This window comes from Pan paniscus, chromosome 5 (assembly GCF_029289425.2).
Source record: "Pan paniscus chromosome 5, NHGRI_mPanPan1-v2.0_pri, whole genome shotgun sequence".
NCBI classification, from domain to species: Eukaryota; Metazoa; Chordata; class Mammalia; order Primates; family Hominidae; genus Pan; species Pan paniscus.
The window spans coordinates 45,158,140-45,184,233 of record NC_073254.2 but is presented as its reverse complement, the minus strand read 5'-3'; the positions used below and the strand labels follow the sequence as shown (position 1 = coordinate 45,184,233).

At 46.1% G+C, this 26,094-nt stretch overlaps 2 protein-coding genes across 4 annotated transcripts; one reads left to right on the top strand and one right to left on the bottom strand.

The window, feature by feature from the left end:
* Positions 1 to 27: 27 nt before the first annotated feature.
* Positions 28 to 8,964, bottom strand: MRPS18B (mitochondrial ribosomal protein S18B). The gene is made up of 7 exons (XM_008959473.4): positions 8,470 to 8,964; positions 6,813 to 6,921; positions 6,608 to 6,705; positions 6,426 to 6,494; positions 3,529 to 3,595; positions 1,479 to 1,538; positions 28 to 919 (listed from the first exon to the last, which is right to left on the bottom strand). Exons 1-7 carry the CDS (start codon positions 8,782 to 8,784, stop codon positions 624 to 626), a joined length of 1,014 nt encoding a protein of 337 aa, XP_008957721.2. The 5' UTR covers positions 8,785 to 8,964; the 3' UTR covers positions 28 to 623.
* PPP1R10 (protein phosphatase 1 regulatory subunit 10) lies at positions 8,643 to 26,094 on the top strand. 3 transcript variants are annotated; one of them, XM_008959475.4, is made up of 21 exons: positions 9,089 to 9,191; positions 9,417 to 9,938; positions 11,843 to 11,896; positions 16,504 to 16,621; positions 17,294 to 17,380; positions 17,543 to 17,678; positions 18,566 to 18,617; positions 19,601 to 19,678; positions 19,816 to 19,989; positions 20,214 to 20,319; positions 20,422 to 20,534; positions 21,396 to 21,496; positions 21,756 to 21,903; positions 21,980 to 22,138; positions 22,237 to 22,483; positions 22,649 to 22,712; positions 22,826 to 23,020; positions 23,207 to 23,282; positions 23,533 to 23,646; positions 23,801 to 24,556; positions 24,833 to 26,094. In XM_008959475.4, the coding sequence occupies exons 4-21, from the start codon at positions 16,515 to 16,517 to the stop codon at positions 24,940 to 24,942; spliced, it is 2,823 nt and encodes a 940-aa protein (XP_008957723.2). In that variant the 5' UTR covers positions 9,089 to 9,191; positions 9,417 to 9,938; positions 11,843 to 11,896; positions 16,504 to 16,514; the 3' UTR covers positions 24,943 to 26,094. The 3 variants fall into 3 exon arrangements, with proteins under 3 accessions (XP_003807406.2, XP_008957723.2, XP_057158450.1); XM_003807358.4 differs by lacking the exon at positions 11,843 to 11,896 and having other exon boundaries at positions 8,643 to 9,191; XM_057302467.2 differs by lacking the exon at positions 11,843 to 11,896 and having other exon boundaries at positions 9,171 to 9,323.

Here is a 26,094-nt window from a genome sequence, read left to right as displayed (position 1 = left end):
CATTCATCGGAAACAGCCCAAAGCAAACCAGAGACAGTAGAGCTTTATTGTGTAAAAGCTGAGTTGGTAGAAGTATGAAACGGCAACAATGTTTAGCCCAGCCCATCTATTTACAATATATAGGGGTTGGGGTTTCCCATACACATCTGTACCGCCCGCCCTCGGCCTCAAGATTTATCCCTATCAGCAACATTCATTTCCTGGATTTGTCATTGGCCACAAAAGACACAACTCTTCAGGGTGATATCCCATCACATAAACCTACATACACATTATCTCCTTGTCCCTCTAGCTCTCTTCCCAGTCTTTTTTTTTTTTTTTTTTGAGACAGGGTCTAGCTGTCACCCAGGCTGGAGTGCAGGGGTGCGACTGCAACTCGCTGCAACCTCCGCCTCCTGGGATCAAGTGATCCTACCTTAGCCTCCCCAATAGTTGAGACTACAGGTGTGCACCACCACACCCAGCTAATTTTTGTATTTTTTGGTAAAGACGAGGTTTCACCATGGTGCCCAGGCTGGTCTCAAACTCCTGGGATCAAGTGATCAGCCCACCTTGGCTTCCCAAAGTGCTGGGATTACAGGAGTGAGCCACCACGCCTGGCCTCTCTTCCCAGTCTACAGCTCCTACAGAGCACTCTGAGGGCCTGTCTGCCCAGTGGAGGAGGCTTCCGCTGGTGTTCTAGGGGGCATCTTGGGCATTGACTCAGGTGGGGGGCCACTCTCTTCTCGGAGATGACCCTGGTAAAGCCGGCGAAGGCGAGACAGTTCTCTCTCCGGTGGCTGTTTCCAGTTGTACCATGGGTACCAGGGGTCACCTGAGACCAGGGTGGGGGCTGGCGGAGTAGCACTCACAGCCCCATGAGAGGTACTGAAGTCAAGGTCCCGTGGTTCAACCTGGGGGATGTGGTAAATGAGGAGACCTAAGGGATTAAAAAAGAAAAGAAATTTAAGAGGCAATGAGGAGGGTGGTTTAGATGAAGTAAGAAAAAGGATTATAAAGGGAAGGACCAGTCAGAGCCACCAGGTACATTTATGCATGTTGTATACTGCAAACAGGTGACCGGCCCAGAGGGCAAGTGTGGGCTGACATACTGCTGGGGCTCTTGCTTACAAAGCTGTGCAGCACTGAACAAGGACTATGAAGCTGCATCTGCCCTAGCAGAGGGGTATACCTTTTACTAACTTATGCAGCAGTGCCATGTAGTCCAGGGCCAGACATTTATATAAAGAACTTCCTAAGGCATTGAGACCAGCAGTTGTAAAATAGGAGGGAAAAGGATGGAAAGACAAAGAACAAGGAGACAGGACAATGATAAAGTAAGACACTCAGGAGAAAGGACAGGGGACAATGGAACGTCAGGAAGAACATGCTGGGTGCTACCATCTTGAACAGGTGTGAGCATTTATATCCATTTTCTAGCCCTAAGTCATCTTCCTTATACCTAAACAAAACTGCTGTGTGCCCCGTCTCATGCTCACCATGATCCCTGGCTTTCTGGATGGCCTGGGTCAACCGCTTGTGCTGCTTCACACAGACTCCTGTGGGGAGAAAAATATCTTGTTCTTTAAGGCACAGTAAATAATAGAACACAACTGCTTCCATATGGTGACAGAGGGGTAGATTGGGAAGGATTGGCTTTACCTAATGACCCCTTTCCCCTGACCCCTCCATGGACCTCAGTTTCCCCATCTGCCCAAAGGAAAGAATCTCCCCCATCTTTTGGAGAGCTGGGATAAAGATTTAGGAGGGTCTAGCCACTATAGAGAAGCCATTTAATGGTAAAGCCTCCAAGACAGGGAGAACACAATTTAATGGGCAAGTGTGGTTAATTAGAGGGTTGAGTTGAACAATCCACAGAGAAAGATTCAATAAAGGGAAAAGAGATTTCAGAGTTGGGGAAGGCAATCTGAGAGAGTAACAATAATAGTCCCTTCAGCCTTTACAGCTTGACTATAAGAAACTCTTGACAAACTGAACACTGATTGTACTGCCACCCCCAATAATGGTGAATTCAGATTATTCTCTGCAAGGCCGGGCACGGTGGCTCATGCCTATAATCCCAGCATTTTGGGAGGCTTAGGTGGGAGGATCACTTGAGGTCAGGAGTTCAAGACCAGACTGGCCAAAATGGTGAAACCCTGTCTCTACTAAAAATACAAAAAAAATTAGCCAGGCACAGTGGCACGTGCCTGTAATCCCAGCTACTTGGGAGGCTGAGGCAGGAGAACTGCTTGAACCCAGGAGGTGGAGACTGCAATGAGCCAAGATCATGCCACTGCACTCCAGCCTTGGGTGACAGAGTAAATGAGATTTCATCCCCCCACCCGCACCCCCCAAAAAAAAACAAAAACAAAGATTAGTCTCTGCCGGGCACGGTGGCTCATGCCTGTAATCCCAGCACTTTGGGAGGCCAAGGCAGCTGGATCACCTGAGATCCGGAGTTTGAGACCAGCCTGACCAACATGGAGAAACCCCATCTCTATTTGCCGGACATGGTGGCACGTGCCTGTAATCCCAGCTACTCAGGGGGCTGAGGCAGGAGAATCACTTGAACTTGGGAGGCAGAGGTTGTGGTGAGGCAAGATTGCGCCATTGCACTCCAGCCTGGGCAAAAAGAGTGAAACTTCATCTCAAAAAAAAAAAAACAACAAAAAATTATTCTCTGCAAATTTGTCTTGCTTCAGAGCAGGGGTTAGCAAAATTTTTCTGTCTAGGGTCATATAGTAAATATTTTAAACTCTGCAGGTCCTGTGGTCTCTGTCTCAGCTACTCAACTCTGCCATTGTAGCATGGAAGCAATTGCAGAAAATATGAAAACAAATGGACGTGACAGTGGGCCAGATTTGCCCTGTGACTGTAGTTAGTGAATAAATATAATTCTGAATTGTTAAATTTACGATTCCAAGTTTGGAAAATCTAATTCAATTGACAATGATATAAAATAACTTATGTGACAATTTGTGAGAAGTCTTTTGTGAAAGTTAAAAGACCCTATAGAAAGGAATTAATCACTGTTTATCAATTAAAAACTACATTTAGATAGTTTGCTTACAGAAGTACTTGTTTTTTTCTTTTTCCTTTTTTTTTTTTTGAGATGGCGCTTCACTCGATGCCCAGGCTGGAGTGCAATGGCGCAATGTTGGCTCACCACAACCTGTGCCTCCTGGGTTCAAGCGACTCTCCTGCCTCCACCTCCTGAGTAGCTGGGATTACAGGCATGCACCACCACAGGGTTTCTCCATGTTGGTCAGGCTGGTCTCGAACTCCCAACCTCAGGTGATCCAGCCCCCTCGGCCTCCCAAAGTGCTGGGATTACAGGCATGAGCCACCACGCCTGGCTGTATTTGTTGTTTTCTTTTGTCCACATTTAATTACTTTAGCCCCCAGCAAGCCAAGATTTCCAAAAGGTTCAGCCAGACCTTTTAGGCTATAAGCAGGAGCCACTGAACAAATACCTATTGGCCAACTACATAAACAAGGCATGCCACAAGGAAAAGCTCTCTGGTGGTGCAGGGATGATGGGCTAACCTGTGTATGGAGCATGGAAGATGATACCCGTGTGGGCGCAGACAAATTGCTCCAAGAGCTTCACGTTCTGTGGGGGAAAGTGGTAGAGAAACGTGAGGAAAAGAGGCAGGGAGAGCAGCAGGATCTTTGGACATTGAAAGTACACAATCCCTACACACCCACATGGACCACCTTCACCCCTCTACAGCTCTCCAGATGCCATCCTCCTTCATGTCCCAGTTTGGCTTCATCAATTCACTGAATCCATCCTTGCACATCCCATATTCTGTCACTGTGCTCCCATAGAAATCTCTTATGCAGAGGTTAAGTTCTTTTTTTTTTTTTTTTTTTTTTGGGACAGTCTCCCTGTGTTGCCCAGGCTGGAGTGCAGTGGCGCGATCTCAGCTCACCACAACCTCCGCCTCCCAGGTTCAAGCAATTCTCTGCCTTAGCCTCCCGAGTAGCTGGGGTTACAGGCGCCTGCCACCACACCTGGCTAATTATTTTGTATCTTTAGTAGAGATGCGGTTTCACCATCTTGGCCAAGCTGGCCTTGAACTCCTGACCTGGTGATACACCCACCTTGGCCTCAGAAAGTGCTAGGATTACAGGCATGAGCCACCGCGCCTGGGCTGCAGAGGTTAAGTTCTAACGTCAGCCTTTAGGTGAAAAACTGGGGCTGGTCATTGGAAATCCCAGAAATCACCCAAAAAATGATGTTGTAATGTGTATGTATAAACAACTAATGTATTTAATAGTATGCTGAATATAATTTATATACTAAGAATAATTTTACAGTTTACACAGAACTCTCTCTCAGCAAATTAACTGTAGGAAATGAGACTCTTGAAAAAAAAGCAGGTACATTGTAGAGTAGAATGCAAGCAGAATCACCCATGCTACTAAATTTGTAACATTTCTCTCTCTCAGTTATGTAATTAATTATAATCTCTATTTTGTTTTGTTTTTGAGATGGAGTCTCGCTCTGCTGCTCAGGCTGGAGTGCAGTGGTGCAATCTTGGTTCACTGTAACCTCCATCTCCCAGGTTCCAGTGACTCTCCTGCCTCAGCCTCCTGAGAAGCTGGGACTACAGGCGCCTGCCATCACACCCAGCTAATTTTTTTTGTATTTTTAGTGGAGATGGCATTTCACCTTGTTGGCCAGGCTGGTCTCAAACTCCTGACCTCAAGTGATCCACTCACCTTGGCCTCCCAAAGTGCTGGGATTACAAGCATGAGCCACCGCACCTGGCCATAATCTCTTTTTATAACCAATCATATGCAGTTGAAACTGGGAAATTATCTATGGGACTCCTAAATAACCTGTGTTAAAAGGGTTCTTATTGCAATCAAATACCCCCATTTTCTGACTGTTATCCAAATGCTCTACTACTTCCCTGATGATCAGCCATATAGCTTCTGCTCTAATACTTTTGCTGCAAGCTCAGAAGAACACTTTCCCATTATCTGTTTTATTAATATAATGTTTTCAAATTCTTTTTTTTTGTTTTGTTTTTCTTTGAGGAGTTTCACTCTTTCGCCCAGGCTGGAGTGCAGTGGTGCAATCTCAGCTCACTGCAACCTCCGCCTCCCGGGTTCAAGCAATTCTCCTGCCTCAGCCTCCCAAGTAGCTGGGATTATAGGCGCCTGCCACCATGCCTGGCTAATTTTTGTATTTTTAGTAGAGACAGGGTTTCACCACGTTGGCCAGGCTGGTCTCAAACTCCTGACCTCAGGTGAAGCACCTGCCTGGGCCTCCCAAAGTGCTAGCATTACAGGCATGGGCCGCCGCGCCCAGCCAATATGTTTTCAAATTCTTTAAGGAGCAAATCCTGTCCTTCTCACATATTGAAGGCTTTTTGAAAAATAATGGACTCTATCTTGCTTCATATACCTGCCCTCCGGCCCCAGGTGCCAGCATGGCACTGAACATTGACAAGGAAATAAAGAAAACCTCAGGAAGAAAGTGGACCAATGTATTTGGTAATAACTGTAATGAATGCAAACGAATCTTTGGCTATTGGCTCTCCCACTAGAAATAGCCATTTCGCTGGCTGGGTGTGGTGGCTCACACCTGTAATCCCAGCATTTTGGGAGGCCGAGGCGAGTGGGTCACAAGGTCAGGAGTTTGAGACCAGCCTGGCCAATATGGTGAAACTCTGTCTCTACTAAAAATACAAAAAATAGCTGGGCTTGGTGGCACAAGCCTGTAGTTACAGCTACTTGGGAGGCTGAGGCGGGAGAATCGCTTGAACCCAGAAGGCGGAGGTTGCAGTGAGCTGAGATCACGCCACTGCACTCCAGCCTTGGCAACAGAGTAAGACTCCGTCTCAAAAAAAAGAAATAGCCATTTCTCTTACCTGCCAATTTAGACTGTAAATTTCATAGGCATAGGATAAAACTTTCAGTACAATCCATAGTAGAAAGTAAAAGGCTGGAGGGATGTTTTTATAATGCCAGAAACAGTTACTGTAAAACAGACTGTAGGGCCTCCTGGATATACGAAGTGTGGGGCACCTACAGTAATCTCTTTGGCACTGCAAAGGGGCTCCTAATCTTTATTTTTCTTTTTAATTTTTTTTTTTTTTTTTGAGACGGAGTCTCACTCTGTCGCCCAGGCTGGAGTGCGGTGATGCGATCTCAGCTCACCGCAAGCTCTGCCTCCCGGGTTCACGCCATTCTCCTGCCTCAGCCTCCTGAGTAGCTGGGACTACAGGTGCCCGCCACCACACCCGGCTAATTTTTTGTATTTTTAGTAGAGACGGGGTTTCACCGTGTTAGCCAGGATGGTCTTGATCTCCTGACCTCGTGATCCACCTGCCTCGGCCTCCCAAAGTGCTGGGATTACAGGCGTGAGCCACCGCGCCCAGCCCCTAATCTTTATTTTTCTTACCCTAAAAAGAAAAGACTCTCCTTACCCTAAAGTCAACATGCAACTTGTGATCTCGACAGATGGGGCAGGGATTCCCAACAACTTTATTCCGACGCTGTAGAGAGAAAAAAACAGCAGTTAAGGATGTTCAAACACGTCAGAAAAAGTGCTGCTGTTACTGTTACTTGTGGCCTCCCCGCACTCCACACCCCACTCTCAGAAACTCACAATACATGTCTTCCGAGTCCGCTGTGGGGGTACACCACCCTTGTGGTTGCGGCGGTAGTCAGCCCAGACGGGGCGAGAACCATATCGCTCCTGGTATTCTGAAATGAAAGATCATACAAGTTATTCCTGGGTGGGAGTGTAGTGGGTGGCTCTGTCCACTTATCTCAAATCCTATCTGACCCTCCCTTTCCCCCTTTAGAGGTACCTTCTGATTCCAGATATTTCCAGGGCTCATCCTTATAAGGAGAAATGGGAACTGAGGACAAAGAATCTTCCTCAGAGGGAGCTTTGGTGCAAAGAGTCTGGAGGGGAACCTACAAAGGAGAAGAAAAAAATAAAAGAATGAGTTTAAGGAAAGGACTAAATTGTTTTGCTTATCACACTTTGGAAAGGAGGAATGCATACATACTGCATTAATGGAATATAACAGGAATACATATGTAAGTTAAGTATTTTTGTTGAGTTTAAATTGACATAAATCAACAACCACTCTCCTTTTCTACAACTGGATCCTGAAAGAAAAGCTAAGTTAGGGGATATATGCCTAAAAAACAATCTTATTTCAGAAGACAAATAAAAAGTCTAGTACAAGGCCGGGCGCAGTGGCTCACGTCTGTAATCCCAGCACTTTGGGAGGCAGAGGCAGGCGGATCATGAGGTCAAGACATCGAGACCATCCTGGCCAACATGGTGAAACCTTATCTCTACTAAAAATACAAAAATTAGTTGGGCGTGGTGGCATGCGCCTGTAGTCCCAGCTACTCGGGAGGCTGAGGCAGGAGAATCGCTTGAACCCGGGAGCCGGAGGTTGCAGTGAGCCAAGATTGCGCCACTACACTCCAACCTGGCAACAGAGTGAGACTCCGTGTAAAGAAAAAAGAAAAAAAAAATCTAGTACATAAAAGGTATTCTTGCTTTTTGGAAATGAATTGACTCTGGTGGAAGAATAAAGTAAGAGGAAGGATATCTAGGTTCTTGGAACTAAGATGTGTGGTGGGGAGGGGATGCAGAAGACAGGTGAGTCTCCAAATCAATCCAATGAAGTCACTGAGTTGCCCATTTTCATAAAAGCTGAAGGTCAACATTCTACAGGGCAGAACAAACTTGAGTCCTAACGCTAGTTTTAAAGCTACCAAGGCTGTTATTATTTCTGTGTTGACCTCTGTCACCACTCTTCAGTCCCACTTTAGGGAGTGGCAGCTGGGCAAGCCTTCCTATCTCACCGTGCCCCACCAAGAACCTCCAGAGAGGTGAGTACACAAGACTGGAGGGAAACCTCAATTCAAAGGACGGAGTTAAGCTCTCATAACTCCGATAAGAAACTGATTTAATAAAGAGAGCTGAGAAACTGTCCTCAGGTCGTAAGAATATATCCTGACCTTATTGAGAAATAGCAAGGTTGGTAGAAATTGGGATCCCTAATTTCCCCAAGGACATTCCAGAGCAACACAGATTTAGTCACCACTTGCATAGTTAAGAGATGGTTGTGGCGCTCGCTTGGGGAGTACATATGTTATGCTAAAATTGCAACGATACAGATATTAGCATGGCCCCTTAATTACTTAAATAATTTTTTAAAAGCTGGTTATGCATGACTGAGGGTGGACGGGGGTCAATTCCATCACTTAGTTATTTTACTGAAATGGCATTTTGGAAAAAGGATAATACCTAACCCTGGCGTTTAGTCCTCGGCTCGGGATTAGAAAATGCGCGGGGTGTGGGAGGGGGGTGCAGGAAGTACTGCCTAGACAGCTAAGACACACGTGGGAAGGTCTCCACTCGTGGATTCCTGACAGTGGAGCGACAACCTCGAGAAGGTATAACCAACTTGAGGTTGTGCAAAATGTCTTTCGAAGAGTTACCTGAACTCTGTGAGAACCTCGGAAGAGAGATAGCATAGGAAGCCGCCTCAGCACGGTGTTTAATACAGACGCCGCCATCTTGACGTACGCCCAGGACAGGAATTGACGGAAAGGCAACTGCGCATGCTTCAGGAAACTGAGTAGGGCAGGGCCAAGGACACGCCCGCAGTGCGGAAGGCGGCCCCACGTTTGCGTCAGGACGGAAGCGTGAAAGGGGAGGCATGGGGGAGAAGCTAATTTCAACTGCGTCACAATCGAATTAGACCTCAAAATTGCGTTTTTTCTTGGCCAGTCACTACGACTCTTAGATCGCATTGTTAAAGTTTGCCTTTTAAGCAATTTTGAAGGCGATTTTTTATCGGGATCCTCTCAGTGCGCATGCGCCCTTAGGTTTCTACCAATCCTGGGTGAGAAATATTCTCCAGGGCGGAAGTGGCGAAAGCAGAGGAAAGGGAGGTGCTAGGCTCTCTGGTCACGCGCACGCGACAGGGAGGCAGGAAGGAGGCGGAAGAGAGTGCCAGGGAAAGGGGCGGAGCAAAGGTGAAGTGAGAGTAGCCAATCAGTTGGCGAGTTGTCATTTGGGTTGACCAATGAGTTCACGCCTCGCGTATAATGTCTCGCGACAAGGGCGTTTCACTAGCACGTTTGGGCGCGTTGGGCGGCGTCCGGGTATAAAAGACTCCACCCGAGCGGGCGGCCGCCATTCTGGGGTTCGTTTAGAGGTAAGTTTGTCGACTTTGTCGTCTAGTGGGTAAAATTTTGCGGAGAGCGTTGGATCTGGGAAGCGGGATAGGGATGGATGGGTTCATTTGAGAGCCACGGCTTAAAGCGGTTGCGATCAGGATGGGACACAGGTTTGTTTGGGGACAACAAAGATGGCATTTGTGAGTGTTTTGAAGCAACCCGTACTGATTACATCTTTCTCCCTTGTGTTCCTTTTATCCCAGGTTTGAATTTTCTCGGAGAAAGACAGGCCGGCCACGAGGAAAACAGAAACAAGCCGCAGCAACATCTAAGCCCTTGAAAGGATCCTGAGAGAGGGGGGAAAGGGAAAACAGCAGCCACCAGCCCAACCACTTGTGTCTTCTGCCCCTTCCCACCTATCTTGCCCACCCCACCAGCCCACGCTGCTTGGGACTTGAAATCTGTGGCCGAAGGACCGTCACTACATAACTTCAAAAATAATCAACCACCCTCCCTTCCCAAACCACCCAAATTCACTCATCCAGCGTTTACTTTTTTGAATCCACTCAGAACTTTTTTCTGCGACCCCCCTCCCTAAATGGAGTTGGGTGGGGGGGGAAATGAATACTGAGTTGGCCTTTATTTTTTAAAAGACTTTTTGATCCAATGAGGCCCCCTAAATAATTGAGTTTTGGGTCCTGGTTGGTTGTTTTATTTTTTTTCCTCCAAAATTTTACCCCCTCCCCCCTGAGCCCGAGGTGCTGACGTCGCAAAAAAATTGGATAGTAAGTGTCGAATTTTCAAAAACCAGCCTTGCAACAAGAAATCAACGTTTCCCGTTGTGAAACCAAAAATAATGAGAGGAAGAAATGAGACCATAGAACAAATAGAGAACTGGAGAAGGACCAATCTGGTCACTTAATCTCCATTAAAAAGGGCCTGTGGGTCTAAACAGTCTTGTTCTCTCTCCCCTACCACCTATCTCTTCCCTGCCTTGCTGCAGGCAAAGAGAGGGTGGAGGGAGGGCCAGCAAGTGAGGATTTTGACGGTTAACCCTTGGTAATCCAGCCAATTTCCAGACTGCCAAAGCCATATGTGTTTATATAAGGAGGAATGGTTACCTTCCTCTGGTTAGCAGCAGTCTTCAAAAGGGTTAATGAGCTCACATACAAGAGATGGTGGATCTTGTGGCCCAGAAGTACCACTTCTTTGTGTGTGAGACAAGCAGGGTGCCTTTCAATTTGCCAGATTAATAAGCAATCTGTACATAAAGATTGCAGGGTAAGGAGATGGGCAGAGAGAAGTAATAGCTCGCTATAACTTTTTGAATGACTGTTAAATCCTCTCAATTTTGATGTAATTTGCTTGGGGTATATTTGTGTGGTTAAAATAGGTGGCAATCTAGGAATAAAGATTGCAAGACACTTAGGACAAAATATAATCTTAGTGCCAGTACATACAAGATAATAGTTGGGGAGGTAAAGAATGTCTTATAATTGTTGCAGATTGCATAGGTATTTAAAAGCAAAAGAGTGATTAACATTTTAACTTGATATTTTTTGGTGGGGGAGGTACAGTTAAATAGAGGGTGGAAAGGTTGGGAAATGTGGAATTTAGGAGTATAATTTTAAAAGCCATTTAGTGCAATTGAATGCTAGCTTTCTAAAAGATTTGTGTCGTTAAAAGGAATTTTTTTCTTCCCTGCTTCAATATGGCGACTTTCCTTGTCCTTTTGTCTTCCAAGCGGCGTTGCAGGTTGTGTCTTGACCCATTTTTTTTCCTGTCCTCCCACCTCAACCCTATTTGTTGAGAGGGGTCCAAGTCCTTCCTCCCCCTTTCCCTCTATAGGGAGGATGGGGGTGGTCGATGGTAGCCGGTTGAACCTCCGTTGCAAATTCAGTTCTTCCCTGCAGAAAATTGTTCTTTTTAATATTTTAATTGCTTTAATTTTCACTACGCTCTTACTGATCAAAATAGGTCAAAGATTATTCACGATGGGGAACTGGTTTTTGATTTTTTTTTTTTTTTTTTTACTAAAAACCTTTTTAGTAAACCTTTTTACTAAAAAGGTGTTTTATAATGTAACTGAAGCTACCGGCAGAGCCGGGTGGCTTTTTAGTTTAAGTCCTCTTTCTCCATTACAAAATGGCGTCCCTCCGTCTTTGTTGTTTTTCTCCTCCTTTTGCCATCCTGAGCTTAGGGCCGCCCTAGAAACTTGGTCAAGTGGGAGGAGCAGCCTTGAAAGGTGATGTAATCAGCTTTCTTCCTCCTCTCTCCACCCTCTTGAAGCTCCACCCCTGAGCAGATGCTTTTGCACTGCCTGTGCTCGGTGCTGCTAGGGAGAAGACATTTTCCTTATTTTCATTATATAAAATATCTTAAAGGGATAGGAGCTTATAGGAATTAAGTATCAAGGCTGTCCATCTCTTTGGGTAGTTCTAGTTTTTATAGAACCAGTTTTTATTTTCGCTTTCCTTCACTCATCACAACTGCTTGTAATTTTTCCCCACTTCAGCTGCCAGGGGTGAAAAAACAGGCAAACCTAAGACTGGGAAGCTTTGAGGATGTGTGTGAGCGTGTGTGTATGTATATATGTGTGTAGAGGGAGATGGGAAAGACACAAGGGCTTGCAAGAGTAACTTGGAGATAAACGGGCCTAATGACACTGAAGTGTGCCATTTCTGCTTAGGAACCAGTGGGCCTCCTGCATTTGGTCGCTTTGTGTAATGAGAATCGGGGGAAGGTGGGTACTTTTAGGACTTTCTTCTAAATCGCCCTCATTCCCACCTCTCAGTTTGGGGATAAACTGTATTCAGTGCTGTATCACGTTCTGCACTTGATTAGTTCCTGTACATTGGTACTAGGATAAGAAGTGAATCTTTAGGAAAGGAGGCGGCAGTTGTAAACTCAAGGCAGGGGGAATCAAGCTACGGTTTCTGGTAAGCAAAACCTTTCTGGTATTACATTTCACAACTTTCATTTTTTTTTTTTTCCCCAAAGAGCCACCTTTTTTGAATTTCTTTTTCCTTCCCTTCTAAAAGAAATTCCTAAAAGCATTAATGAAAAAATGATGTCCTCTTCATTTTTCAACTCATGCAGTGCTGTGGCATTTGGTGCATGTTCAGAAGCCATGCCCTATCTGAGGGTGGTATTGGGTGTCTGGTTCCTTTCTTCCCCCAAATTTTTCAAAGTCAAATCTTTATCAGACTCCCCATATAATTTTAATTTTTAAAAGTCCTGCACTGAAGCGTGGAGGTGCTAGGCAGAATTGGAAAGTATAACTGCCCTCTGGTGACCTGGGTGAGACTTAGGGCTAACTTCCTACTGGGTACAGATTCTCAAATTATTACTTAAGCTTCTGGATTAGATGGGAGGGACTCTTCCACATGTCTGTTGACTACAAGTTTTTTTTGTTTTGTTTTGTTTTTTTCTTTTAAGCAGTTTGCCATGTGCCTCTGCAGCATATCTTCCTTGGGAGCTGAACATTCTACCCACTGGGGTTCCTGATCTCTAGTGAGCCAGGGGATTAATAAAGAAGATCTTCCTTAACATGGGAGATGGGAAGCCAGGTCTACTAGGGGAACCACATCCATTCAGAAAATCTTGGAAAACCTGATCCTTGTAGTTTGTGGCCAGAGTTCTAGTCTGGGGTCTTTTTCTATGAGTCAGGGTGGTATATCATTTTGCATCTTTATTGGAAGGCAGATAAGCTTTTGAGGAGCTCATGTATCAGGTTTGCAAAATGACTGAGGGGTAGGGGCTTACTACTTGGAAGAAAGCTATGACCTTGTGATGAATCACCTTAGAGACATAATTCAGTCCACTATTGAGTCAAACTAGGAAGTGCCTAAAACACTGAAGAAAGGAAGGGGAACATAAGGGGTTAGGTACAAATCATTTTCATTTCCAGAAGTGCCTCTAAATTAAGGTAAATTTGGGACTTTTTTCTCCTTTTGTTAGAAGACAGTTATTTTTTAAAGAGCTCTTACTTGCACAGAATTTTTATCCTGAACCAATTCAGTCCTGTTTCATTGGTGATGGGTGTGGAATAACTTTAGCTATGCTGGATATTTTTTCACCCTATTTAATTGAATAACCCTCAAGTAAAATTCATTTTGAAGGCAGGAGTTGGTGTCACAGACGTTTATCTCTGGTAAAAATGGTAGAAAATTCCCCAGTGCCTTGTGCCAGTAGAGTATGGCTCTGCCTGAAACATTGTCTCCATAAGGAAGGCATAGCTTAGGATGAGGTGGAGGTAGGCCAGGGGGTTGCTACCTCACTCCCCACCTTCTGTATGTTCTGCAGTCAAGGAAATAGCAGCTCATTAAAAGAAGACAATCATGCCGTGGATTACTTGTGGTTCCAGAAAGCTTTCTTAAGCTTTCATTCTAGACTCCAGATCTTGAGTAGGTAATGTTACAACACTTAGTCACGGCCCCTGCCTTCCTTCATCAACTCAGTTTGCCTTCTCTGCTATAGCCCTGTGCCCGAAATGTTGGACTTTACATTCCTTTCCACTTGAGCGCCTTGGAAATTGTTTGGTTTTTTTCCAAAATATACTGACTTCAAAGTAAGGAAACTAGGTTATAAGACACTTGGGGTCCTTAATTTTAAATAAGAACTAATCTTCCTGAAGGAAGGCCATCATGAGAAAACCCACTTACATTTTATCAAGATTGGTGCTCATGAGACAAAATTTCACTTATATTTCCAAAATATAAGTAGTGGAAAATGAATATTTAACACTAATTTTGCTTTGTCTCTTAGCTTCCCTTTGACTATTAATGTCTTTTATTCTTGTTTATACATGTGGGAATAAAAAAGTCCCTGGATCCCATTTCCAGCAGAGGGCACTGGACAGAATTTAGCTTTGTACTCATTGGTCCATTTTTCTAAGACTGGCTCTTCTTTCTTGTCTCCCATCCTCTTAAGGAACACTTGAGCTCAGATGACAGTTTATTTAGTGTCTGAAGGAAATAGGGGTAGTAGGTCTATTTATTGGCTTAGCTTGTAGTTGGATATGCAAAAGGGAATTCTCCAGGGTTATATATATTCAACTCTGGGTTTGAATCAGTCAAGTCAAGGGTAACTGGTTTGAAATGATGTTTAATTTAAGGCCTTTTGTCAAATTGCATATATTTTGCTTTAGGAATCTAATGGTAGGTATGTGTGTATATATATATAGAGAGAGAGTTTTAAAAATTTCTTAGTCTCTTGATTGCTTATGATATGTTGTTATTGGAACCCATACATTGCTTTTCCAGTCTCCAACAGATGTGATATCTGTTTTTTGTGTCCCTTTATTGTATCTCTTTATAGTTTCTATAGATCACTTTATAGTATCTCACTACATGGGAAGAATACCTTTATTTCTGTGTCTGTCTCTGTGTGTGTAGGAATCACCACACTTGAGTGGATTTGGCCCACGGACATCTAATCTTTTCCAGTATTCTCCTTGAATGTTTTTTCTCTGACCTCAGGTTCCACTTGTACTTGTGGAGGTTCCAGGGCAGCAGCGACTCCTCAACATTTCTTGCCTCATCTCTCCCTCTGTTCAGCCCACAGGTTATGATCTCCAGAGCCAAGATTATACTCCTACCCTTCCTGGCTGCCTCCTCCCTGCTTCTGCTGCTGCTCGCCTAGGTTGTTAGGACCTACACATTTGGAAACTTACTGACGTTTTTGTTGGGAGGACAAAAAGGCTGAGATTGTTATGCTTATGTTTTTTCTTTTGTTTGAGAACAAGTAGAACTAATTTGCATTATCTTACAAGAAACCTGTGTTTTTTCCGGCACAAAACTACTCATCTTTGTAAAATACTGATTTTTCTACCCTTCTGCTGGGATTGTGTCTGTTACTTCTGTGCTAGATGTAGGATGAGGAAGGTTTTGTTCTTGCCTCTTCCTTGCTAGTCAGTGTGGGCCTTATTGCCCAAAGGCAGATATTGCTGAAGTGGCTTTCTTTTTTGGTGGTTTTTTGTTTGTTTGTTTGTTTTTGAGGCAGCATCTTACTCTGTCTCTCAGGCTGGAGTGCAGTGGCACAATCACAGCTCATTGTAGCCTCAGTATCCCTGGGCTCAAGCAGTCCTCCCGTTTTCCCACGTCAGCCTCCCGGGTAGCTGGGACTACAGGTGCACACCATCACACTCGACTTATGTTTTGTAGAGATGAGGTTTCGCCATGTTGCCAAGGCTGGTTTCAAACTCCTGCGCTCAAGGAATCTGCCCACCTTGGCCTCCCAAAGTGCTGGGATTACAGGCATGAGCCACTGCACCCAGCCTCTTTTTTGGGTCTTAGAAGCAAGTATTTAGAGGCAGTGTAGATAAAAATCCCAATCAGAACCATATTGATCCTAAATTACCTTTCTGGAACTTCAGTTCTGGCTTGTCCCTTCCATAAAAGGAGCTTAGCTTTTAACTAATTCCCTTCCCAACCTGGTCTAAAACAGCTGCTTAAAAGGGAATTTTTCTAGCATTTGGCTTTATCTGTTCCCTTTTTAGGTTCCATGGTTTTCAGTTTTAGGCTTTCCTAGGGAATCTTATACAGCGTGATTTTTGAGGAGAGGACCAGATTCGCATCTTTGCTTTTGAAAGCACAAACCACTAGCTTCCTTTTAACTTAGAGACAGTAAAAAGTTGTGTAGTGTTTGGCTAATGAGTGACAGTCTATTCAAGGTCTAGGAGGACCTGCTTGATTTCCATGCATCCATTTGTCTCAATCTCTGGCACCTACTCCCAGATCTCCTTAGGGAGGGATTCTGTTTTCAAGTTTTGTTTTGTTCTACATCATCTACCACTTCAGCTGATACATATCTTGCCATGTGTAGTGATTATGACTCTTAATGGGCTAAGATAAAAAGGACTCAAGTCTTATAAGACATTTAGCTCAAACACCCAAGATTGGCCCAATTTCTATCAAGCTATAGGCTGTTTTTCAAGCCAAATTTATCAGCAACTAGGGAAGACAGGACTTAACAATAGGTATAAATGCCCTGGAGAGTTGAACATCTTGTTATGGGAACTGATCTTAGCTTTAGTACGATCTAGTGAAGTTCAGCCATCCTAGGAAGGATGCTGCTGGGAGGGAGGGACAGGTGTGCTGCCCTACTCCTCCAATCGAATTGCTTTCCTGTTCAGTCACATATGCTCCCCATGCTTAACTTGCCAGGGCTATTTTCTCAGTAGTGGCAAGTGGTCTGTGTCGATTTTTCATATCTAAAAAATAGCGTAGTTGAATAATTAGTCATTATACTTTGTCAAATATAGAGATGTGGTTTATTAGAGGGCCTACTGGGGTAGTCCTTGCCACCCATTTATTCTGTGGGTTTGTTTGTTTTGTCCTCTTACCATAGAAACCACCATCATGGGTTCGGGTCCCATAGACCCCAAAGAACTTCTCAAGGGCCTGGACAGCTTCCTTAACCGAGATGGGGAAGTCAAAAGTGTGGATGGGATTTCCAAGATCTTCAGGTGAGTCTTTACCCCTTTTTGGATTCACTGTGAGTAGAGAATATTGTGTGTTAAAACATGGCTGCAGTTGAGGCACACTGGAATGATCCTGGAAAGGAAAGGGAAAGATAGTCAGTGCAATAGGATTAAAATCTAACAATTTTAGGATAAGGAATAGGAAAAGATGATCACTTGTTTCTGACCATAATGGAAACTGGAGATTTGGACGTCCACAGTCCCAAGGGAGTCATGCTTTGGAATGAGAGCAGGGTAGCCTGGTAACAGAATTCTAGATTGTTTTGGTTCGTGTTCCACCTACCCATAATGTTATTTTCCTTCAGGGATTCTCAGGTTTTTCACGGGAGAGTAAATAACTAAGCCAGTCTTGAACAGACTATTAGGGACAGTTGTTGAGGGATAGCCTTATCACCTGGAGGCAGAATGGAATTCATCCTGTGTGTTAGGGAGGCAGCGATGCTCTCCTCCCCAGGTCAGAGACTGCGGTGTCTCTGTTCTCCCATAAGTTTCCATGTCGCACTGGATCCATCCCATCTTCCTAGAGGTATATGTGACTCCCCTTCTCTGGAGCAAAGTCCCAAGTCATTAGGAATCTCTAGGCAGTTCACAGAGGCGCTTTTGCTAAGAGAAGAGATACTGGCTGCTTCATTTCTAACCCTAACTCATCTTCTGCAGTTTGATGAAGGAAGCACGAAAGATGGTGAGTCGATGCACTTACTTGAACATTCTCCTGCAGACCCGTTCACCAGAAATATTGGTCAAGTAAGTGGGGATCTGGATGGTTGGAATGGGAAGGTGTAGCGAAAAGATGGGGCGGTGAGGCATGGGGTTCCTGGGTCATTGATGGGAGACTGGGATTGTAGGATGTGGTACTGTCAAAACCTAGAAAGGGCATTACTGATAGACTCTCCTGCCTGCCTGCAGATTTATTGACGTTGGCGGCTACAAACTTCTTAACAATTGGCTGACGTATTCAAAGACAACCAACAACATTCCCCTCCTCCAGCAAATTCTACTGACCCTGCAGCATCTACCGCTCACTGTAGACCATCTCAAGCAGGTACCTTTAGTCTTTAAACCCTGATTCTTCCTTTTTTGGTTTAGTCTAATGGATGAAAAACTCAAACTGACTGATGTGGCTGTAATCTTGGGCCTGTGAGGTAGAACAGCAGAAAAAAAATAGGAATTTAGAAGAAGAAGACTTGGTTTGAATTTATCTCCTTTAATAGGTGTGTGGCGGCTGAGCACGGTGGCTCACGCCTGTGATCCCAGCACTTTGAGAGGCTGAGGCGGGCGGATCATGAGGTCAGGAGACTGAGACCATCCTGGCTGACATGGTGAAACCCCGTCTCCACTAAAAATACAAAAAATTAGCCAGGCATGGTGGCATGCGCCTGTAGTCCCAGCTAATCAGGAGGCTGAGGCTGGAGAATCGCTTGAACCCAGGAGGTGGAGGTTACAGTGAGCCGAGATCGCACCACTGCACTCCAGCCTGGGCGACAGAGTGAGACTTCGTCTCAAAAAAAAAAAAAAAAAAGGAATGTGTCAGCCAGGTGTGGTGGCTCACACCTGTAATCCCAACACTTTGGGATGCTGAGGTGGGTGGATTGCTTGAGCCCAGTAGTTCAAGACCAGCCTGGGCGAAAATGATAAAACTCTGTCTCTACAAAAAATAGAAAAAATTTACCCAGATATGGTGGTGCATGCCTGTAGTCTCAGTTATTTAGGAGGCTCAGGTGGGAAAATCATTTGAGCCTGGGAGGTCGAAGCTGCAGTGAGCCAAGACTGCGCCACTGCACTCTAGCCTGGGCAACAGAGTGAGACTCCGTCTCAAAAAAAAAAAAAAAAAAAAAAAGCAGGGAGGACTGTAACTTTTGTCGTTTTTAGCTCTAAGTGGAATTATTTGCCTCCTGGCATTTACCTTTCCGCTGCTCCCATCTCTCATAGAACAACACAGCTAAACTGGTGAAGCAGCTGAGCAAGTCAAGTGAGGATGAAGGTAGGGTGCCACTCCTGCTCTCTCATGGGCTTTTCTCTATTACTTCCACTTAATTACCTTAATATCTTTTCCCATCCTTGGATTGTCCCTTCACTTTTCTCTTTCTACCTCACCTTGCTTTTTTTCCTTCTTTTAAAGAGAAAGTTCCTCTAACCTGTACCCTCTTTCCTGTTCTCAATTCCAAAGTTGTTCATTTCTCTGTTGCTGAATATAAGGTGCCATACTTTAACTGGAAACTGATTCCTAAAATTGCTTGTTATAAAACACATACACTTAAAATTCACTGTGGGAAATAGTATCATCCTAGCGTGTCTCATCTGTGAAACTCCTATTACTAAATAATAAATTATGAAATGAGTTTGTAAGTGGAAATGTTGGCCAGAAGAGAGGTGCCATAGATCAGAGATGTTATTTGCCAAGTACAAAAGGAAAGAGTTACAAAGTATTTTTTCATATATTTAGAAACAAATTTTATTCTTGTTTTCACATCTATAAAGGAAAATAAAAAGTCTTCAGATTGTTGTAACAATTAGGTGTGTTATACATAAAGCAACTAACATAGCTTTTTAAAAAAATGTCAGTTTTTGAGGAACTGGTGGATTTTGGTTACATGTATAAGTTCTTTAATGGTGATTTCTGAGATTTTGGTACACTCATCACCCAAGCAGTGTACACTGCACCCAACGTGTAGTCTTTTACTAATGTAGATTTTAACCACATATTCTGAAATATTAGGTCTTTTTACTCCAGAGTGGTGTGATGACATCAGAGTTGAAAGTTATCCAAGTAGAACACAACTCTAATTCATTGTTCCATTTTTTAAGGGTTTGGTTTTTAAGCATATCTCATGTTCTTCTTAAAACTTTGGGTTACTTTCTCCGTTACATAAATTTTCACAGTATTTTCTCAAACCTCCCATTTTCTGTTCCTGGAAGAATGTTACTTTACATTATTTAAGCATTTCCCTTTTCTGTCACCTGCAGAGCTCCGGAAATTGGCCTCAGTCCTTGTCAGCGACTGGATGGCTGTCATCCGCTCTCAGAGCAGTACCCAGCCTGCTGGTAAGCTCCTTAGTCCTTTATCCTTTGTATTTATTTCTTTCCTATTGGGATGTGGCCTTTAGGTGCTCCCAGTCTGCCTCACCTCTGACAGTGTTCATCTAAATAAAATCCTTTTCTGCTTTGTTTTTTCACAACAGAGAAAGATAAGAAGAAACGTAAAGATGAAGGAAAAAGTCGAACTACCCTTCCTGAGCGACCTTTGACAGAGGTGAAGGCTGAGACCCGGGCTGAGGAGGCCCCAGAGAAGAAGAGGGAGAAGCCCAAGTCTCTTCGCACCACAGCACCCAGTCATGCCAAGTTCCGTTCCACTGGTAAGACTGGCGGCTGGCCTCTGGAGGGTTCATGGGCATGTGCACACCCAGAGCCTTATGGGGGAATCATTTGATGTGTGGTATGTTAATCGTAAGGAAGAGGGAAGACTAGCAGAGGAAGCTTTGGTTACAAGGCTAGAAGAACATTTGCGGGTGAGAACGGGAGGAAAATTCGGGGGTCTGGGGTTTGAGTTCAGCTGCCCACACCATGCTTCTTTCCCCAGGACTAGAGCTGGAGACACCATCCTTGGTGCCTGTGAAGAAGAATGCCAGCACAGTGGTGGTTTCTGACAAGTACAACCTTAAACCCATCCCCCTCAAACGTCAGAGGTATGGACCATATTCTCAGGTTCTGAATGGGGTGGATCTGTGGACACAAGGGAGCAACAGGGGGTGAGTCAGAGATGTTGATGACAGTTCCTCTTCTGACAGCAACATAGCTGCTCCAGGAGATGCTACTCCCCCTGCAGAGAAGAAATACAAGCCACTCAACACAACACCTAATGCCACCAAAGAGATCAAAGTGAAGATCATCCCGCCACAGCGTGAGTCTAAAGTGGGGAAGATGTACTTTGAATTAGGAGCAAACTCTTTTTATTTATTTATTTATTTATTTATTTATTTATTTATTTATTTTTTTAGAGACAGAGTCTCACTCTGTCACCCAGACTGGAGTGCAGTGGCACGATCTTGGCTCACTGCTAGCTCCGCCTCCCGGGTTCACGCCATTCTCCTGCCTCAGCCTCCCGAGTAGCTGGGACTACAGGTGCCCGCCACCACACCCGGCTAATTTTTTGTATTTTTAGTAGAGATGGGGTTTCACCATGTTGGCCAGGATGGTCTTGATCTCCTGACCTCGTGATCCACCCACCTCAGCTTCCCAAAGTGCTGGGATTATAGGCATGAGCCACCGCACCCGGCCAGGAGCAAACTCTTATGGGAACGAATGTCCCTGGGAACGAGAAGTTTTTTCCCTTCTCTTTTATTATTTCCCTCCATTTTCCTTTGATTTCTTGGTATCCCTTACTTTTTGTACCTCTGGAACTCCCGTTTCAGGGGTCACTTAGGAGTAATTTTAGAGATAAGATAGGGACGTGTGCCATTCTGTGACTGGTCAGGGGCACCTGGTAAGGTGATCTGTCGTGTTCACAAGGGCTCACTTCGTCAGCTACCTGAGCTATAATTCACATCCAAAGCTATGGCTTGCCTGCCATGAGAAACCTAGAATAACAACAAGAATATCCTGTGTGAATCCTCCTGCATGTGCTTCCTGGTCCTCTTGAGCTTATCGTGTCCTAAGTTGAGGCAGGGTCTTCACTGGCTCATTTTATGCCTGGACTGTGTTTGCAGGTGTAGGATTATGAAGGAGGTCTGATGATGCCATTTGGTGCTCTTTCTTTTTGTAGCTATGGAGGGCCTGGGCTTTCTGGATGCTCTCAATTCAGCCCCTGTTCCAGGCATCAAAATTAAGAAGAAGAAAAAAGTACTGTCACCTACGGCTGCCAAGGTATGGGCTCCCAGAAATAGGTTTCAGTGACAGAGTATAAAAGGTAAAGTAGAAGAAAGGGCACAGCAGCTAGGAGTTGTCGGGGAGGACAACAAGAGGCGTTTTGCCTTGGATATAGACTGGTGCAGGTGAGACCATTGTGGAGACAGAGTCTTCCTTTATATAGGAACTGTTGGGGGACTGTGCCTGGGACCCTGGACTAATTGCCTTGCCCTTGGCTTTCCAGTCAGTTCATTAACTTCCTTTTCTTTCATAATAGCCAAGCCCCTTTGAAGGGAAAACGAGCACAGAACCAAGCACAGCCAAACCTTCTTCCCCAGAACCAGCACCACCTTCTGAGGCAATGGAAGCAGACCGTCCAGGCACCCCGGTTCCCCCTGTTGAAGTCCCGGAGCTCATGGATACAGGTAATCTAGAAACTGGTTCAGTTTGGGGGGTTTTCTGAAAGGAGGGATCTGGGTCTGAAACCTCTTCTGCTTCCAGCCTCTTTGGAGCCAGGAGCTCTGGATGCCAAGCCAGTGGAGAGTCCTGGAGATCCTAACCAACTGACCCGGAAAGGCAGGAAGAGGAAAAGTGTGACATGGCCTGAGGAAGGCAAACTGAGAGAATATTTCTATTTTGAATTGGATGAAACTGAACGAGGTAAGAGGTCATTTCCTATGTAATAGGTGTGTTTAAGGGATTTTGAAAGGACTTGGTTGTGCTTACTTTCCCTCTTGCTTTTCTTCCCCTGCCGACAGTAAATGTGAATAAGATCAAGGACTTTGGCGAGGCGGCTAAGCGAGAGATACTGTCAGACCGACATGCATTTGAGACAGCGCGGCGTCTGAGCCATGATAACATGGAGGAGAAGGTGCCCTGGGTGTGCCCCCGGCCCCTGGTTCTGCCCTCACCTCTTGTCACCCCTGGAAGCAATAGTCAGGAGCGATATATCCAGGCTGAGCGGGAGAAGGGAATCCTTCAGGAGCTCTTCCTGAACAAGGAGAGGTGAGCAGAGTGGGGTTCGTGCCCTGGGATGTTGAGTGCTTGGACACTCCTGAGGGGAACATGAGCTGGGGTAATTACGGGGTGGAGGTTAGAAATTACTTTCAGGGTCTGAATTAATAACTTGACTATCATTCTTTTTTCTCTCACCTGTGTTGTTCCTGATAGTCCTCATGAGCCTGATCCTGAGCCCTACGAGCCCATACCCCCTAAACTCATCCCCCTAGATGAGGTAAGTCAATGTTCTGTGATGATGGAAGTTGTGATGGTCATTGAATTCGGTGCATCTTTCATGTGAGAATGTCTCTGTTCTGTCAGTCCTGATTTTTTTTGTTCTTCTTTCAGGAGTGTTCCATGGATGAGACTCCGTATGTTGAGACTCTGGAACCTGGGGGGTCAGGTGGCTCACCTGACGGGGCAGGAGGCTCCAAGTTGCCTCCAGTTCTGGCCAATCTTATGGGAAGCATGGGTGCTGGAAAGGGCCCCCAAGGCCCTGGAGGAGGAGGCATTAATGTCCAAGAGATCCTCACCTCCATCATGGTACGCACCCTCCTTCCCCTTTTCCACCTTCTGTGGAGCCTCCTTAAGCTCTCTCTCCTCACTGTCTCCCATTCGCCTTACCCCAGTTCTCCACATCTACCCAGTTACCCCTAATCTTTGGCGCTGTCTTTCGCCATGGTTGTTACCCTTTCTGTCTGTTGACTTTGCCTTCTTACATCCTCACAGGGTAGCCCAAACAGTCATCCTTCAGAGGAACTACTGAAACAACCAGACTATTCGGACAAGATCAAGCAGATGCTGGGTAATCTTCAGGGCCAGCCCCAGGGGACTGGGGGAGGAAGCCTGCAGTGGAGTTGGGGGAAGCAGGGTTTCAAAGATGCAGAAGAATACAGGGCTGTGGCCACTAGGCAAGAAATGGGAGGGGAAGACCGGACAGAGAGAGCATTGCTCTGCCAGGTTGGTTTGAGAGGGTCAGTTGGTTGCACCTAAATGGGAGATCATGCTAGTCTTCTAGAGTGCTCATGCTGTGTTACTCTTGTTTTCATTAACAGTGCCACATGGACTCCTAGGCCCTGGCCCAATAGCCAATGGTTTCCCACCAGGGGGTCCTGGGGGCCCCAAGGGCATGCAGCACTTTCCCCCTGGACCTGGGGGACCTATGCCAGGTAGGTGGTGAGTCAAAGGTTGGAATGGGCTTATCTGCTTAATTTCAGTCTGATAATAGTATAGGATTGACTGGAAGGTGGGAGGTGGTGGTTTAGGTTGGGAGATGGCAGTTCCTGGTAGCTGATACTGTCTCTCTTTTTTCTCCCCTTACAGGTCCCCATGGAGGCCCTGGTGGGCCAGTGGGTCCACGTCTTCTGGGTCCTCCACCCCCTCCCCGGGGAGGTGATCCCTTCTGGGATGGCCCGGGCGACCCTATGCGGGGTGGCCCAATGCGGGGGGGTCCAGGACCAGGTCCTGGACCATACCATAGAGGCCGAGGTGGCCGAGGAGGAAACGAACCTCCTCCTCCTCCTCCTCCATTCCGAGGCGCCAGAGGAGGTCGCTCTGGAGGAGGACCCCCAAATGGACGAGGGGGCCCTGGTGGGGGCATGGTTGGAGGTGGTGGGCATCGTCCTCACGAAGGCCCTGGTGGGGGCATGGGCAACAACAGTGGACATCGTCCCCACGAAGGCCCTGGCGGTGGCATGGGAAGCGGGCATCGCCCCCATGAAGGCCCTGCTGGTAGCATGGGTGGGGGTGGAGGACATCGTCCCCACGAAGGCCCTGGCGGTGGCATCAGTGGTGGCAGTGGCCATCGTCCCCATGAAGGCCCTGGCGGAGGAATGGGTGCCGGTGGTGGACATCGCCCCCATGAAGGCCCTGGCGGAAGCATGGGTGGAAGTGGTGGACATCGTCCCCATGAAGGCCCTGGACACGGGGGGCCCCATGGTCACCGGCCTCATGATGTCCCTGGTCACCGAGGCCATGACCATCGAGGGCCACCACCTCATGAGCACCGTGGCCATGATGGTCCTGGCCACGGGGGAGGGGGCCACCGAGGGCACGATGGAGGCCACAGCCATGGAGGAGGTGAGGATGCTCCCTGTCCCCCATATGCCTTTTGGTGTCCCATACAAGCTTTTGGGGAGTGGGTGAGAGTCACTACTGTTGGTAGCTAGGCAGAACGTGAGGTACCCGTCTCTTTGATGTCCTAGTATGCATAGCAGTTCCTACTCTATGCCCTTCCCCCAAATCCCCAAGATTGTCTTTGAAAGACATTTCTCAGGATGTCATGGACAAGGGGTGGTGAGGGTGGCATTGCCCTCAGCTATTTCCTGTCTAACTGTTTTGCCATCGTTCCCACAGACATGTCAAACCGCCCTGTCTGCCGACATTTCATGATGAAGGGCAACTGCCGCTATGAGAACAACTGTGCCTTCTACCACCCGGGTGTCAATGGGCCCCCCCTGCCCTAGGGACCATTTGCCTGCTCTGTTCACACAACCCCTGTGGACTGCAGCCTCGCTCCTTCCGCCCTGTTATGGCTTCTGTGAGGCCCATTTTCCCTTTTCCCCAGCTGATGAGGAGCCGGCCCCCTCAGTTCCCACTTGCTTGGGTTCCTGGGGGTTTTCTGATCACTGGTGCGCATTGATGTACATATTCTCCTCCAGTCTGGGGAGGAGAGAGACTGGAAATGTTCCTGGACTGCTGAAGAGGAGACCCAGTTGGCTTCACTTTTTGAGAAGATTCACCCTGTACCCCAAACCCCTTTCCAGTATTACCCTTAATGCTTGAGAACCTAAAGCTGATTATCCTGGAGAACACCCCTACCCTTCTATTGCGGGTCCCCACATGCACACAGAACTCTGACACAGGATCAGCTGCACTTAAGAAATCATCCCAGCTAAGTTCATTATTTCTCATGGGGTGGGGAGATGTTGAAAGGGGTATTGTATATCCCACTGCACTGAGAGGGCTCAATCAGCTGGATTTGAGTTCTGGAACACACATCATCCCCACTCCTCCCCCAGCGTGGGCTCACCATTCTTAGTCCTTTCTCAAGTGGGACCTTCAACTTTCTGTGAACACCCAGTCTGCGTCCTGGGTCTGCTAGGTTCGATGATGGCGAACTCATATCTGCATCCAGTGCAAGTTTCAGCTGGCAGAGGTGAGACCGGTGGTGCTGGTCTGCCTTTGCCAACTATAGCCAGTCTGGAGACTTGATAAAATACTTCAGTGAGACCAGCTTCTCATCAACTTGGGCCCGGCATGCTGGGCCTGAAAGTCACACTACATGCACTGCCTTTGGGAGTCAGCTCACTCCCTGCTCCCACCTGGAACCTTGCCAGCGTGAAGGAGGCTTCCAGCTACTTCACCCTGTCAACCACCTCTGAATCCCCACCAGGCGCCTTCCTGGGTGGATTCAACAAGATGATTTTGCCCTTTCCCAGTTCTCTCCTTCACCTTGGCATCAGTTGTTTTCTATGAAAACAGTGGATTGGTTGGGTTTTGTGCAGGGTCTTGGGTTAGAGCCAAAATTGATTTGAGGATGAGTATTTTTTTTTTTTTTGGTTTTGTATATTTTGTACATTAATAATAAACAGTGGAAAGAGAAGCAGCTTATTTAA

What these genes read in the sequence shown, in the direction of transcription:
- MRPS18B (XM_008959473.4), bottom strand. Translation starts at nt 8,784, where the DNA reads ATGCGATCTAAGAGTCGTAGTGACTGGCCAAGAAAAAACGCAATTTTG. An exon ending in GAGGTTCTCACAGAGTTCAG is followed by an intron (nt 6,922 to 8,469) that starts GTAACTCTTCGA and finishes TCTCCTTTGTAG; the next exon opens with GTTCCCCTCCAGACTCTTTG. An exon ending in CCAGAAAGCCAGGGATCATG is followed by an intron (nt 920 to 1,478) that starts GTGAGCATGAGA and finishes TTAATCCCTTAG; the next exon opens with GTCTCCTCATTTACCACATC.
- PPP1R10 (XM_003807358.4), top strand. Translation starts at nt 16,515, where the DNA reads ATGGGTTCGGGTCCCATAGACCCCAAAGAACTTCTCAAGGGCCTGGAC. An exon ending in TCACCAGAAATATTGGTCAA is followed by an intron (nt 17,381 to 17,542) that starts GTAAGTGGGGAT and finishes GCCTGCCTGCAG; the next exon opens with ATTTATTGACGTTGGCGGCT. An exon ending in AGGCCACAGCCATGGAGGAG is followed by an intron (nt 24,557 to 24,832) that starts GTGAGGATGCTC and finishes TCGTTCCCACAG; the next exon opens with ACATGTCAAACCGCCCTGTC.